The sequence below is a fragment of the Archocentrus centrarchus genome, chromosome 20, assembly GCF_007364275.1.
Source record: "Archocentrus centrarchus isolate MPI-CPG fArcCen1 chromosome 20, fArcCen1, whole genome shotgun sequence".
NCBI lineage: Eukaryota > Metazoa > Chordata > Actinopteri > Cichliformes > Cichlidae > Archocentrus > Archocentrus centrarchus.
The window spans coordinates 26,844,307-26,860,789 of record NC_044365.1 but is presented as its reverse complement, the minus strand read 5'-3'; the positions used below and the strand labels follow the sequence as shown (position 1 = coordinate 26,860,789).

Sequence of the window (16,483 nt, the reverse complement as noted above, 5' to 3'; positions counted from 1 at the left end):
ACAAGAAACCACAGCAAGTGTAGATGAAAGCATACATCATGGAGTGCACTGTGTTAAGTGAGTGCAGGGTGCTAGACAGTCAGTAGTGGTTCACGGCATTTTTGTGTGACTATCAGTAAATCTATAGGCGCGTGTATGCACACCAGTCTGCTGGCAACGAGCCTGGCAGCAGCACATCTCGCACTGGCAGTTAAGGAGCAATAAATCAGACAATTTGAATAGTTTCCAGAGTTCACGTGATACAGTTTTTTTGTTGTTTTTTTTTACAAAAATATTGATGATCATATTCTAAAGCATAAGAAATTAAAGAAATAAGGCTAAAAAGGCAGCTTGAATCACTTATGTGTAGTTGCTGTAGTTGGCCTATGTTGCTCGTACCAGTCCTGGCCAAGTGTATGATTTGGAAAGGGACCTGTTAGACAGTCTAAACTTTGCCAAGTCCTGTAATAGCAGCATGCGTAATCCTCCTATTTTTTTTCCTTTGATAGGACACAAGTCGCCAGATGATCTGTTAAGTCAGTGGACCAAGTGCACATGAGCTCCAAGCACAGGTGAACAATAAAACCTGTCAGCCGTAATTCCACCTCCTGTAACTTTGGTTTACACTAGATAAGTTATAATACCTCTGATGCCAGCACTTACATCATTTGATGTGCTAAGCACTTAATGAGAGACAGAGCTGACTAGACAAAGTGCTGACACAAAGCGGGGTTTGGAGACATCTGGTGATATACATACAGTGAGGCTTCCAACCTTCTTTAAAGACAATCCTGGGATAATCACTGTGCAGCAGAACCGAGTACACGGCTGCACAATATCACTAAAAATGAAGCAGTTCAAAATGAAAACATCTTGAAATCATTTTTTTTTTTTTTTTTTTAGGATTTTTATTTTGAAGTGTGAGGTACTTGATCCTATGTATGACAGACTAGGAACATAAAACACAAGCCACAAAGTCCAACCTCAATAGAACAAATGTCAGAACACCTGTGACCACTGGAACCAAACTGAATCCACATGAAATCCTAGTTGAGGCTAATTGCTCGAACAAGGTTATAAAAGAACACCTGTGAACACACTGTTTTCTTCTAGGTTATATCTAATACAACATGGCTGAACGTGGTGAGAGTAAAATGTGTGAAAGGAAGTATAAGAAGAGCCATGTAGCTAGCAATGGAAGATGCAGTTGTGACCTCACACAATATGCCATTTATACAACCTCACATTTGGAAAATAGACAAGAAAATGCTTCTTATTCAGAAAGAAGAATATGTGGTGGTGTCAGGCGCTGCAACGGATTCTGCATAAAGTCAACCTCTAAAAAGCCATTACTCACAAAACGGCAAGATTTAACTTGGCCAAGGAACAAGAAAAGAAGCCTGATGAAGTGCAGAACACGCTTTGGTCAGTTAAAACCAAAATAAATTTGTGTGGATCCGATGGTTTCCAGCATGTCTGGTGTGAACCTGGCCAATAATACCACAGTGACTGCATGAAACATGGTTGTGTGAGTGCGCTGTTATGGGACTGCACGAATGTCAAAGGTGCATGGAAGGTCAGTGCAACTGAATACTGAATGGTGTTTTCATTCAGTAATTGGCCAGCTACAAGAAGCTTGACTGGAAAGGAATTTTACAGTACGACAGTGATCACAAACACACCGCAAAACGCACACAAGAATCGTTAGATTCTTAAAGTGAAAACTATGACCTCTCACTTAAAACCAACACCTTTGGAGAGCTTTAGAAATAGGGTTAGGGTTGTACTTTTCTGTTAAGCAGTGTAACTCTTAACACATTCGTCTCGCACACAAAATATCTCCGGTCTGATTCTGGGAGGAGACAAAAATCCAGCCTCGGGGGGGTCACAGGCTAGTGTACTTGTAGTGCTGGTCCCGAGCTCGGATAAATGGGAAGGCTGCATCAGGAAGGTCATCCGGCGTAAAATCTGTACCAAATCAAAAACATGCAGAGCCATCTGCTATGGCGACCCCTTAGGAAATAATACAATAATACTGTAAATACTGTAACAAATTAAGCGCCCGTCATAGAGGACTCCAACGCCTAGTTTCAAAGAGTAGGTGTAGTGAAAAACAAGGGGAGCTGCTATCCTCTGATAAATGACAGAACCGAATTCCCAGGGTCTATGGCATTGATCTTCGTGCCTGTCAGATACATGAGGCGTTATGTGGTCACAGAACCACAACACCCAAGCCAATCCTTAATTACAGCCCTCATAAAGCAGCAAGGCGGGTTGAGGGTTACAACTGAATCCCCTCCCCAGCTTTATTTCTTATTTCTCTTTGGTGGCATCTCCCTAAATCCAACAGCATGACATCATTCTGTCCTCCTCTTGCCTTCCTTACTCAGTTCTGGCAAACAAGGCCACCAACAGATTCCCAATTTGAAATTTCTCAAACATTTTCATGATCTTAAGTGGACTTTAAGTCATTACATTTTACCGCTGCTTTGGAAATCCAAGTCCAGAGTTCAGATTGATTGTATCAAAGATCAAATTAATCATAGCGTCTTATAAAACAGCCTAGTTTTATAAGAGCATTTGATATACAATAGATTAACTATTATTAGCAACATCTAAAGCACAACATCTGCATTGAGTTCTAAAGCTCTGCAGTAATCAGGACCATATATCCTGGAGACTGCAGACTGGAGACTACGGCTGGTGGTGCTCCACAGTCCCAAAGACCAGGCAAATCAAGTGAATCTGTAAGAAATTCACCTCATCAGACAACATCAGTAAATAAACATACACTGCAATCAAAGTATGACTTTCATTTCACTGAGTTTGATGAAGTCATACTAACAAAGTCACCTGGAAGATGTAATCATGTATCGATACGGAATATTTAAAAAAAAAAAAAATCACATACAAAACCAGAGCCACAAAAAATGGACTTAATTACACAGTGAAAAGATACAACGACGTGATGGAGAGTGGTTTCAATTAGCCATGGTTTAGAGCATCTATTGTTATTACAACAAACAATGTATGACGTGAGATGCTTTAATCCCCGCAACAGGAAATATAGGAAGGAATGCCTTTTCATTTGCAAAATAAAAAGTGATTTTGCAATGATTTACAGTATATTAATGTCAGTGGCATAAAACCCAACTGTTATAATCTCCCTCCCACTATGATAAAACTAAAGAAACCCTCAAGAGAAAAGGGGAAACCCTTCTGGTAATGCTTCTGCCTAACTAACAAACATGGGTCTTGTTTCTTACAAAATTGATCCCATGTTGAGAGCAAACAAGACAGAAAGAAAGAGGATGCAAGTTTGGAGTTAAATATTTTATAGCCTGCATGTGTGCAGCTATACGTGTGTGGTCAGCAGTAATAATCACCACAATCTGGGGTTTGGTCCAACTTGGCCCTCCACAAAACAAGGACTGCTGGGGATGTGTGCTTGCAGTCACAGGGGTTTGAGGCTACTGCTGGCTTTGTGAGCACAATTGATGGACTCTTGTTGTGGTCAGGCCAGGGTTGCATGGGGACCAATATACACACAACACACACAGGACCTTACACCAAGACACACTGCATTTGAGGAGCATCTCTCATTTCAGCTCATTATTTGAGGCTTTTAGCTGCTTTACTTTACTTATTGGGGCTCCTTTGGGTTATAAATGCTTTGGCTTATATGGTTTGCTGCTAAGAGTTGTTGCAGTGTTTAGTGCGCATTGTGGACTGCATTAAAGGCACTGCAGTTCTTCTGGTGTTTGCATGTTCTATATAATCCATTGCAGCATCCATTGAGACCCTCCTCTTTATCAACCTGAATTGTTGGATCAGCCAGAGGATCAGTCAAATCCTCTGCTGCTCTGCAGCAGCAGGAGATAACTCTTTCAGCACCTTCTTTACCCTCATCTGCACCTCTTTTACTTCACCCTCATTTTTAATTTTGAAAAAGCCTCCTTGGCTATAACTATGCACAGCCGAGCTGACACCAGAAGCCAACAATGAGAAGCCTGGCCCGGTCTCTCTCCGCAGCGCACTCACACAAAATGCTCCGTGCCAGGTAGTGTAAAGTGGATCTGCTGCTTGAAAGACACTCTGAGGACCCTTATTTAGTGTGAGATTAGTCTGGGAATAGTGAGAGTTGACACAGAGACTGAAAATGGGTATCACATGCCAAAAGAAACTCAGCATAAAGTCAAGCATGACATTTTTCTCCCTGTGAATATTTTTTTTTTCACCCTTGAGCCTCATGAACCCCTTATGTCATCGGGCCCTATGGTTCAACCTCTGGTAAGCTGGTGCATTAAATGCTGACAATGACCCAGCCAGTCTGGTGTTTTTTTTTTGTTGTTTTTTTTTTAAATAGAATCAGGTGTGGGATGGGCCAGTGTTGTACAGCTGAAAAGCCATATGCGTACTGGAGAATGAGATCCCGGCAATTTTAACTGAAGTGGAAAGAAACAAAAAATAGGACGATATTTTCTGCCATTCTTATATCCTTAAATGGATTAATCAGCTAAACCTTACTGTAAGAAACAGGATTTATTGCGTCTTTAAACACCTCACTTTGCTTTTTTGTAGCCCCCATCTAGGTTGCATAGTGGTGGGAGGATATGGGATGCGAGAGTTAACACATAACGTTTAATGAATTCCTGTTATTTTGGCTTACAGCAGAATCACCTAATGGATTTTATGGACTTGCATACAGGACTCAGAGGCTCACCGATCCAACCACAGCCAAAAGCAGGCAGGATATTGACAATAACACAGTTAGGCCCTCACGCAAGCACTCTAAAGACAGATTTTATGACACGCTGCCTGTTGCTAAATCAGAGAAAAACTATGAAAAGTGCCAACAGAAGTGCAAATGAGAGGATTCTTTGCAAGAAAATGATAATGTTCGGTTAGTAAATCCTGAACTGCAGCTAGATAATCATTGGCTTTAAAGCTCAGAGTCTGAGGAAGAATGATGTTTTCACAGTATTTATTCAACATTTAGCAGAAGTCGTAAAATGATTAGTTTTGTATGTGTGACATCTTGTAGTTCATTTTCCAAAACCTAAAAAAACCCAAAAGATTTTAAGTCTTCTATCCTCCTGAGACCTGAGCTCTTGTTTGGGATGGATTTTTACCATCTACTAGCTATTTGTGATTAGTTGGACCTTTGCTGATTATATTCCTGTTTTGTATGACATTTTCTTTTTCACAAACAACATTTAACAGTTGTAGTATGGGCTTATCCTAGCTTTTATCATTCTGCAATTATTCCCGTGATTGGCAAAGTCGCCCCACACCGAGAAGGGTTTGAATCCAGGCTAAAGCCTTTTTGTGTTTGGTTTGTGTTTCTGGTGATTCTAAATTGGCTGCTGGTGTGAATGTGAGTGCAAAGGGCTGCCTATTTTGATGTGTTAGCCCTGCGAGAGACTGTACAGGGTGTACCCTGCTTCTCGCCCCGTGACAGCTAGGATAGGCTCCAGCACCTCCCACGACCCCGAACTGGATAAATGGAGGTAAATGGATGGATGGATATATTACAAGTAAATCCCTAACAGAAATCTCTCCATCATTGTAAGCTGAAAACATTTTAGTACACAGAGAAATGAAGGAAAAAAACAGAAAAGCCTGTAAATCCTAAACAAAGCTTTGGTGGAAAACACCAGCACTCACGTTGTGTGGCTACGCTGTGAGATTTGCTCAGATGATAACCATACATGCATGTCTGTGGAGGTGTGGGGAGCAGACTGGTGCCAAATATAAAAAGCCATACAGTGTATCGACTCAAAACTCCTTTCCTTTGGAAACAAAAATAAACCCTCATAACATTTCTGCTTCGCATCAGGCACGCAGCACTGCATCACACTAATTATCTTATTTCCAGCATACAAATGAACAGTTTCCCCCGGCATATTTTATGATGGTAACACCCATACCACTCAGAGCAAATCTGATTAACGCATATCACTGAACTGAAGGAAAGTGGGAGAATTTGGGGAAGGGGGGGGGGGGGGGGGGGGGGGGGTACGCTGGCTATTGCTTTAGGAAAGTATTTGTCTTTATGGGGCAATTATCACCTAAAGGAGCTGGCAGAGGCAGGAGGGCTTGTCAGACTAATAATGATAACCGTTAACAGTGTTTACTTTCCAAAATCTCCAGGGCATTTACTGCCCAAACCAGGGCAGTCTACAATACAAGGCTCTACTTTATTTATGGACAGTTGTAAATGCTAATAATAAAAAATGACTTCAAACTTTTAAAACTTGCCAAAAAATACGCAGTGACCACTGCAACAAGAGAGGAAGCTTTGAGACACGTTTCTACCAATGCAAATAACTCTTGTGTTCTTACTCTTTACAATACAGTAATACGTTTCTTCAAGTTATTTGCCATACTGTACCCCCACCTCCAAAATAAAACCCATAGAAACATTGCAATTTTTTCCACACTGCTCAGTCATTATACTCCACAAGCCCCTGGAGGACCAGCTGAACTTACAAATTGCATTTGCCTTTCAAAGAGAGCCAAACATAAGCAATTAAGCGCAAAACAAGCACCATTAGCTGCAGCACTATAGGTTACAGGAGATACTTGCACTTGCTGGTTCCATATGGGACACATTAGTGCACTGTTCTCTAAGTTGCCAGACAAGGCTTAACCTATGAAGATGTAGTGCAGCAGCAGGATGGAGTATTTAATCCCTTGTTACAAGCAGCCACAAACTGGTGGTTCCACGTGGATGTGAAGGTCACTGAAAAAGGAGGAAAAGACAGAAGCTAAACTAATCGACTTAACTCTTTAAGATCTATTAAAGTGCTGCTTGTTATCGGTTGTGGTTAAGCCTCAGCTTTTTGGTTACGAAATCTTTCCGTACATGTGTCAAAGAACACAATTGTAAAACCCTGGGAATTGGTATGATTGGCATGATATGCTGAGGTCCAAGTGTCTACAGTTTCAGGATGGAGGCTATTGTATTTGGCTTAATCCGTCATACCTCCGACTAGTGCTGTAGTCCTTCGTTTCTAAAAGTCTGCTCCCAGTTAGTCTGGAGCCTCTCTGCATCTGCTCCACACACGGAGCATTGCATTGGCTACAAACCCCTTTCTTTCTTTAAAAAAAAAAAAAAAATGCAGTAAAAAAGCCTTGTCTAACACTTAGATTGGGCAATTATATAAAAAAGGTATTGGCTTCTTGCAGAGGTGATTATACAAACGCACCGGCGTCTTAGCTGAACGCTTTATTAACAGCATGTGCCTTTGTCTGCGTCTGATGTGTGCCACATAAGGCCACTATAGATTTCTTCCCTGAAGCATGTGAGGTTTATCACGCCACCTTCCTATTCAGCAAAGCTTTGTGTACCTATTGTAACCCATAAATATTTAGAGCCATTATCTAAAATACCTAAATCTGCTGCAGTTATGTCACTCGATACTCTTTTCATTTATTCCTTTCAAACTGCACACAAGGGCTGTGAAAGGTAAGCAAAGTGATACAGGGAGAGTTTTAATTGGGATTGTTTAGTACTATCAACTGTTGTGTAAGCTGAAATGCCCACATAAAGATGGATCACTTTTGCTCGGGCCTTGTTCTGTTAACAAGAGGCTTGAGGTGGTTTTCGCTCGCTCTCAGACAAAAGCCGAGGAGGAGAGAGTGACGAGGTAATTGATGGCTGTAAAGCGATCTTAATTGTTCTGTGATGGATGTAGGGAGGACACTCACAGAGCCTGACATTTGAGATAAGGCCTCGCATTCCTGGAGTCGTCCCATCACTGCGTCCACCCCGGGCAAAGGAGCTGCTCCAGATGACACACACAAACAAGGCAAAAGAAGGATAAAGCAGAGTGAAACCGCATGAAGATTTCATATTAAAAAAAATATTTTGAGTATGAACTGCAACTTACAAGATATATCAGGTACAGCTTGTTCAGATATGTGTGGCCTATGCTCCTCTTCAGATCTGCTGTCTGATAGCGTGTCACCCTGCAACCTGGAAAGAACACACAACATAAACTTACACTACAGCGCATGTTTGGAAATTGAACGTCAGATAATGGAAAGACAAGTCAGCCTCTATCAGGCTGAGGTGATGAGACAAAGAGGAAATGTTTTAGCGAAATGTTCTGCGAAATCTTTGGTAACGTGGAGGTCGGTTTTAGGTCACAAACTTTTTTTCTTTTTCATCAGCTTTTTCTCATCCTGCTGAAATCAAATTTGAATAATAATGAAGAAACAACAGTAACACACTTACAGACAATGCGTACACAGACACAAGTACCTCTACTATGCTTATGAAAACACAAAACTGAAGAAAAAAAAAAAAACTGGCACGCAGATGCTATTTTCCCTTACATCATTCAGTTACTGTTTTTTTTTTTTTTTTTTTTTATCATAATGTGTTCCAAGCCCCTATTGCTTTTTTGAAAGATAACAGCTTGAACTGAAATGGAAGTTGGTCTGAGAGATCTGGTTGTCTTAAGGTAGCAAAAGATTTGGGCTGCCCAGAGATAGTGAAGTAAACTGTGGATGAAAGACAAACAGGGCCTTTTCTCTTCCCGGTGTTTCAGTGGGAAGAGAAAAATGCTACTTTCACTGCATTTTTCATGCCCTTTATCCACTCACTATCACATTAACTGTAAATCATATCACATATTAAATGTGTGCGTGCACTACTTTGGCACCAAATTCCTTTGCCTCATGCTGTTTCCATGTCATGAGAGCAACCACTAGCCGAGGACAAAAGAAAGCAATCCCTGTGCTTTTATGGCATAGCTGCATTCCCAGCTGTAGGGCCTCCTGGATTCTACCTCTACAATGAGAGTCAAGGCAGAACACAACTTTTTAAAGTGGATTCTATTTCTTTCCTTCTTTAGATATCGCTTTCCTTGTCTCCCCTCTCTTTAATGGTCTTTATAAGACCATTAAAAGTACCCAAGATGACTATCAAAAGGCCTTCCCATTCTCTGAACAAAAGTTGCTCATAGCCACAAGTCTTGACTACAATTCCCTTAGTGCATTCCTGATATGAAAGCAATTAATTTAATGAGAACTACAAGTCCAAAAGAGGTTTGTGGAGATCTATCCATTTCATAAAACCACACTGCCAGCTACTTAAGAGCAGGCCTAAGATCTGGGATGCGTTTGCACACAGGAGATTTTGTGGCTGGAGTACATACCCTTTAAATGAACCGATCGGGCCCATGAGGGAGGTGGATGAAATGTTGGTGTGACCACAGTTATAGCCCAAAAGGCAGAAATGTGGCCACAACACACAGGCCACACAGCATTTTACACTTCAACCAACCAGCAGAGAGCCACTGGAAGCTACATGTTTTCTGACCTGCCACTGCTGGTTAGGAGGCGCACTGGCTGACTGGAGCATTTGGTGGTGTGGACAGTGTCTGGACAGAAGGGAAGGAAAAGGACGTTGGGAAGGGAAGGTGTCTTAGAAGGCAGGGGTCAGTTTCAATATGGGGTCAGTGAGTTTAAAAAGAAAAGAGACGCTCCACTGCAAACTTTATATTTTGTTCTTATTATTGTGCCCAAATAGGACGCGAGTTATCGCCTTCACACTGTGGGTTAAGTGTTAATTAAGTGTCACTTTTTCCTGGTTTGGGGTAGTACATGGTAGAGCCAAGTGGTTCTGTCTCATTTGCGCAGAATGGACCTCACTGACCTGTAACCAAAAAAAAAAGAGTTGCTGAATTCTAATGTGTTTGCTTGAGGGATGGCGGGTATGTGAGGAATGCTTGTCCAACTTGGGCCAGCGTTCACAGTTCCCTGCTGAGCCAAGCAAGCCTCTGGTATCTTTGTGCGAGTTATAAAATATTGCAAAGATTCCCCTCAGTCATGTCGATTTTAAAATGAACCAACTGTGAAAAATATCTTCAAGTTTATAACACGAGTATTACTGTAAGGTCACATCTCACCAGTAGCGCTGTCTGCAGGTGCGAAGCACAAATGCATTGGCACATATGTTAGTTTTCTGTTAAGTTTTAAGACCGACCCCAAATGGAGCCGTGTTGGAAATGTCCTTCTGGGAATCCCATCGAGGCAGAGTGCTAAAGTACACAGTATAAAACCTGCGTCCCAGTTGCCCCTGTCCAACCTGCTCCCTGACCTTTGCCCCTGCTATCTTCTGTTCAAGTCAGCGTATGCATGTAAGAACATGCACGTACATGTTTTATGTGTGGATCCATGAATACCTGAGTCTGTGCATGAATGAACTTCTGCACAGCCCTAATTTGAGAATTCTGTCTTCTCAGAACAGCACAAAGGGCAAACCATGCGTGCAGCACTTTTCCAGCTTACTGATCTGTTTATGGCCCTACGACTACCCAAAAATTACTTTGAAAGACCACAACTCCTTTGCCAATAAAACTGGGAAAGATTTGGCGGTCAGGTTAAAGAGGACGAAGCAAGAATTTGGCCTCAGCCAAAAGGATACAGGAAGACAGAGAAAGGGAACAGATGTCTGACATTTCAGTAACACACACACACAAAAAAAAGCCCTCACAAAAGCCAAAAATGACTGCAGATACAGATGCTGCTTTGCTTTGCCACTAATTCCACCATGGGACAAGAGGTATAAACAATTTGCTTAAAAACATCAAGTCGATAAACTGCCAACAAAAATCCAGTGATAGCATTCATCCTCCTGCAGAACCTTTGACAGCATCCCGCAGCCTGCGTGCGGAACGAAACTGATAAGCTGCATGAATGAAAGAAGAGTAGGAAACAAACAAATTCCAAACCCCAAACAGTGGAGGCTGTGTAGGCAGATTTGTGCCTGGCGTCTCATCAAGAAGATACCCGTTTATCTCTGACTGGCATCAAGAAAGAGTTTTGCCCACACCTGCCTGTGGTATCACACCCAAAACTCAGAAATCTGAGCACCAGACTGACGATGCGAATCTGGGGAAACAGGAAATGTGTCTGAAGAGAAAAGCGGTGATAACGAGAGAAAGGGGTGATAATGGAGACAATTATCCGCGCTAGAGCTGATTTGGGAAAACAAGCAACACTGGAATGGACCGAAGATATGATATTATTCTCTGCTACCTCTGATACAAAGGCAGAGAGAGAGGAAATGGAGGGTAAGAAAAGGATAAGAAAAAAGTGCAGAAAGGATTGCAGTCAATACCACGGTATAGTAGCCACAAATGAACTGTGGAGGAAAATTTAAAGAAGTAGTTTAGCATTTCAGTCAGGAAATAAGTGTGTTTGCGTTCTTGCTGAGGTTTTGGTGAGGAGATTATTTCTGGTAAACACAATAAGTACAGCTTTGCATGGGGTTACGAGCTAAACAGTTTCTTGGCTTGGGGCAATAACAACATAATTCTGGCAAAACAGAAACTTGCCACCTATGCACTGCCTCCAGTCTTTCTGCTAAGATAAGCAGCTATGAGAATTTATCCACCCATCTTCTTAACTGATTCTGATTTCGGGTAGCAGGGGAGCTGGAGCCTATTCCAGCTGTCATGGGGGGAAAGGCGGGGTGCGCCCTGGACAGTCTGTTACAGGGCTAACACAGGCAACCACTCATGTTCACACGTAGAGCCAATATAATAACAAATTAGCCTAACAGGCATGTCTTTGGACTGTGGAGGGAAGCCAGAGTCCATGTAGACAGTGGAAAATGTGCAAACTTCCTACAGAAAGGCCCCAGCTGGCTGGTGGATTTGAACCCCAGACCTTCTTGCTGTGAGATGATAGCACTAAACCACTGTGGCACCATTAGTGGAATCATTAGTCATAAATAATTTATGATTAACAAATTCATCAGAGTACTCTCGTTCTAAGAAATTGAAGCTCTTCCATGCAGAAAACTGCAAATAAATAAATAAATCACAGGATTTCATACATTCACTCCCTTCACAAACCCCCACAGTCTGGCTTTCATAGTACGATTAAATGAAGCTGCCAGTTGAGGAATTGTGCAGTGTCTGTTTTTCAAATTAAAGTTTCTGACATATGATGATGATGATGATGCTTTTCTTTTGCTCGGTTCTGCCTTTGAGCCTTGCTCTTTTCTTTCTGTTCTAATTAGAACCAGTTTGCAGTGTTCTTAGTGCACATTATTGCTTACAATTTATAAAATTTATAAAATGAATGATTCCATTGAACATTGTCATTGGTAACAATTCTGATCAGTTTAAAGCTGTATGAGCTAAAGACAAAGACATTTCAAACTTTTTTTTCTTTTTTTTTAACAGTTCTATGCATGTATTCTCTGTGCCAGAAAACAGTAGATGGAAACATTTACCTGGCACACCTAGAGCAGATGTTGAGTGTAACTTTGGCCTGTGGTTCAGGCTGATAGGAGCTGCGTCCTTGGCTGAACTTGCTGCCGGATAGAGCCAGCCCTGTCACACCCTCCATCCGCAGGTCATCCAGGTCCTCTGAGAGCAGAGGGAGCGACACACAGAGAGAGACAGACACAGGGAAAGGAAAGCAAAGAAAATGGAGTGAAAACAAGACAGAAGGGACAGTTATTAATCATACTTTGGTCTCACCCTTCTCAAACAATCCCCTGTGATGACATTCTGCTAAGACCCAAAAGGAGCAAGCGAACACATCACAGTAAATAAACGCTCTCAACTTAGCCCTGCTGCTGCGCTGCTTCACACACACACAGCAGACATACATCCACAAAAAAGTGCAGAATCATAGGTTCATAAGGGTGGCTGTTCATCATCACCACAATGCACTTTGTTATGAGGAATGATGGTGATGAGTTGATGACAGGACCACATTATCCCTGCACAGAAACAGGAAGGGTAACAAGCTGAACTGGACAAAGAACAATACGGAGAAAAAAACAAAAGTGGTAAGATGGAAGGAAAGGGTGATGGAGAGGTGGAAAATTGGGTTTTGTCTGATCTCTCACTGTGTCCTTAAGAGCAAACAGTTGCAGAAGCACACGCACACAGACCCTCTTCCCTCTGAGTCTAAAGAAGTCCATATGTATCAGACATGCCACTTTTTACAGCGCGTCACGCTAAAAGCCACATCAGAGCACACGCTCACAAGCAGAGTGTACAGGTGTGGAGAGCCTTTTGAATTCTTCTAACATACGTGTTAAATAAACATTTTTCTCTGCCTTGTCTCTCTCTTGCTAAGATAATTGCCTTATCTTAAAATCCAGATGTTCCTTATGAGCGTAAATCCTATCCTCATGCTACAATAATTCAAAATCTGAGTAATGGATGTGATTCAAGCATGGACCTGGATCTTCAGTTATCATTTTCATGGTATCAGCATCAAGACACAGAGCATAATACAAGCTTCTTTAATAGACAGAGGACAAGCACCACAGAGAAAGAAAGCTTATATTTATAAAAAAAAAAACAGCAGGGAGCCAGAACAACAGGAAATTTTTCTGTAGCAAAGCACAGATTTGCAACTGTTCATTAATATAACCCAGTATCAAAGGGGAGAGTTTGACTCAGCCAGACCATTTTGGTTTTGAGTGCATCCCCATGAGATAAAACATACTGCAGTATTTTCCGTGTCACAGTCCTTTCCGTGAGCATGAATACTGCGCGGGTGTTTTGGCCTCTTCCTTGGTTAAATGCGCTGGTCAAGTTTTTTTAAATGTTGAATCAACATTTTGAACGGTCACCATAACAAAACTGTCCCCTTTTTCTCAGACCAGACAAATTTCCCAGCTTTGCCAATTGGGGTGGTGGGGTGGTGGTGGTGGTGGTGGGGGGGTCTCCTTCAGGCCACACAGTATACTCTAACTTCCCTCTGCCATTGTTTCTGCTCTTATGCATGTAGCACAGTACGTGCCTGACCGTCTGTGTGTCTAGTTATTTGAAACCAACATTGATACTTTTCATTTTGGGATTACATTACCTGGCCCCTGGTTTGGGGGAGAAAAAATGGGCCTCACACCTTGAAAGAGGAGAACGCATGACTAATCACCTGGATTAGATTGGATGACACTTGCTCATGAGAACTCTCTCGCACCATCCATCAGCGTGGCACAGAGCCAGGAAGTCTCATTTGTCTCTTGACTCCTTGAGGTGAAATCACTGCGACAAGATGGCTAACAGCAGTCCGTCACTCATATTTGTTATCCACCTAGCCTGACCTGCTACATAAAAGGTCAGGGTAAATGGAAGTTATCAGAATTTTAGTCTTATGTTGTAAACACATACAGTCTATGTGTTTATGCTACTGATAAACAAACATCTGTATCATGTTTTTATTTTTTAAACCCAAGTTCACTTTCAGCACTTGCGATCTGTGACAGCAGAGACGACACTGTTAGCTCGGATGATCCGGATCCTGCTCTGTTTCAGATTTTCATTATACCCCTGCTGTTTTAGCATGAAAACTACTGCTAACTAAATAAAAAAGAAATGAAAAGGATTCAAAGCATCGCGTTTTACAAAAAATTCAGAGAAATATTCCCACTGTCAACTACATGCCTGCTCTGCAGCTTTTTATTTCAACTTGTTGAATTGCAGTTATGCACTGGGGCTGCTGTCTGCGACACCCTGCACTGCACCCTATATTGCACTGGGGTCCTTGACCTGCCTGCCACAGCTGGTACATGACAGGTTCAACCAGTAAAATAACTAATTTGTATTAAGGATACACAAATTTTGAAATTCTGGGCTTCAATTCACTTCAGTTCAATTCAAAGTTTGTCACATATATGTTCATACAAGGTGCAACTTGTGGTGAAATATTTTGACCACTACATGAAGATGAAATATATAAAAGGGGAATTTAAAATAGAAATGGAGTAATTAATAAAATATAATCAAAAATAGCAAATATATTAAAATATAATCAAAAATACACTAAAACAGGGTATTTGGGGGGGGGGGGGGGGGTGCAACTGTGCATATGTGTGCAACAGAATGCAGTGCAAATAGCATGATATGCCCAGATCAGTGGGAGAGTCGGTGAATAATGTGTGTGTGTGTGGGGGGTGTAGTCAATCAGGTGTCCTGATGCAGGGCCTGAATGGCCCGCAGAAAGAAGCTCCTTCTCAGCCTCTCGGTGTTAGCCTTCATGGCCTTCAAGCCTTCAAGATAAGAGTCCATAGTTGAGATGGTTGGGGTCTTTCACGATATTTCTGGCGTTGGTCTGGTACCGCCTGTGGACGCACCTGCTTGTTTGCTGTTCCCAAACCAGACTGTGATGTTCCCTGTGAGGATGCTTTCGATGGTGCTTATACCAAAGTCTAAACTAATTTGGTTGATACTGTATGCCAGTATCCTTTATGAGATTTTTCCCACTTGTTTAATTACAAAAAAAGTAATTGTTTTTATGGTTTTAGACATATGCAAAATACATACCCACATTCTGTTAAGGATGGCACAGAAATCGCTAAAATTATGTGCCAGCACCCCAGAAATAACGCCAATGGAAAGTCACCATTTCAGTAAAACATCTGTAAACTATCTAAAATCAAATTAAAAGCTTTAACAAAGTCCAGGTTTCTTGGTTTTCTTCTAGCTTTGACAATATGTCACTCACATCCAAGCTGCCAGAGACCAAGTGCTGCTTTAGTGTTTAGTGAAGGACAGATAAGATACATTCCAGTGATACCCTTAAGCAGAGCAATATTAAATGTCCCATTCATCATGGAATGCATTGGAGGGGTGGGGACAGAGAGAGCCACCAGCAATCTGGGCAATTTTCTGGTCATGGGAACTGCTCCGTTTTGGGCCTTCACCCTTTTCCCATTTTCTCTTCACACATTCCCACTTCTATCCATTCTTTTTGACAACTGACTAACGTGGCATGCCGGATTTTCTTTGGGTCATAGCCTGTGATCATTACAAATCATTACTTGACATTTGGAAATACTCACTTGTGAGACTGCAGCTTTCACGAAACACCAAAAGAATAACAGGGACCGGCTCTGACCCTGAAAAATGAATATAACCTCAGTGTGTGCAGCTGCTTGTCACCTCAACTCCCACTTTGTCTTTTCAACTTGTTTCCTTCTGGTCAACATATTATGACACAATAAGCGAGAGAAAGACCTCTGTCCGAAGAAAGAGGGCGCTATTCTTGGACACTTAGCGGTCAGTGGTTTTTCTCTGAACTGCATCTTATACAGAAAACTGATTAGACTGCGGCTGAATGAAATACAAGAGAAGCTCAAACATTTTGAAATGAGTCACGAAACTTGAACTTGACCTGACCTGCCAAAAGCACAGGAAATGAGCATACGCAGACAATATCATGAGCTACAAATGGAAAATGAAGAGTTTTTTTATTGTATTTATGAGTATGTGTGTGCATATTTGTGGATATGAAAGTGAAGCAGCAAAAAATGTAGACCTACTGTACCACAAAACTGAATCAAATTGAAGCCCCTAGCTGCCCCATGGTAGCTGTTCTATGGCCATGCATTTTGGTCCTTATTAGCTCTCAGACATAAACTGGATGAATGAAACAAAACAGCAGAGGAAGATTATTTTTGCTTTTGTAAATGCAGGGTGCAAAAGAGTTCTTTCGTGAGTTAAAGCCTCGTGTTGCCAGG

General features: G+C 41.7%; 1 protein-coding gene across 1 annotated transcript in view; it reads right to left on the bottom strand.

Annotated features, from left to right (window-relative positions):
• c20h8orf34 (chromosome 20 C8orf34 homolog) overlaps positions 1-16,483 on the bottom strand; it is a 67,568-nt gene that overhangs the window by 15,056 nt on the left and 36,029 nt on the right. The window contains 3 exon segments of the mRNA XM_030756978.1: positions 7,693-7,766; positions 7,875-7,960; positions 12,236-12,371. Coding sequence (XP_030612838.1) covers positions 7,693-7,766; positions 7,875-7,960; positions 12,236-12,371 — 296 coding nt within the window.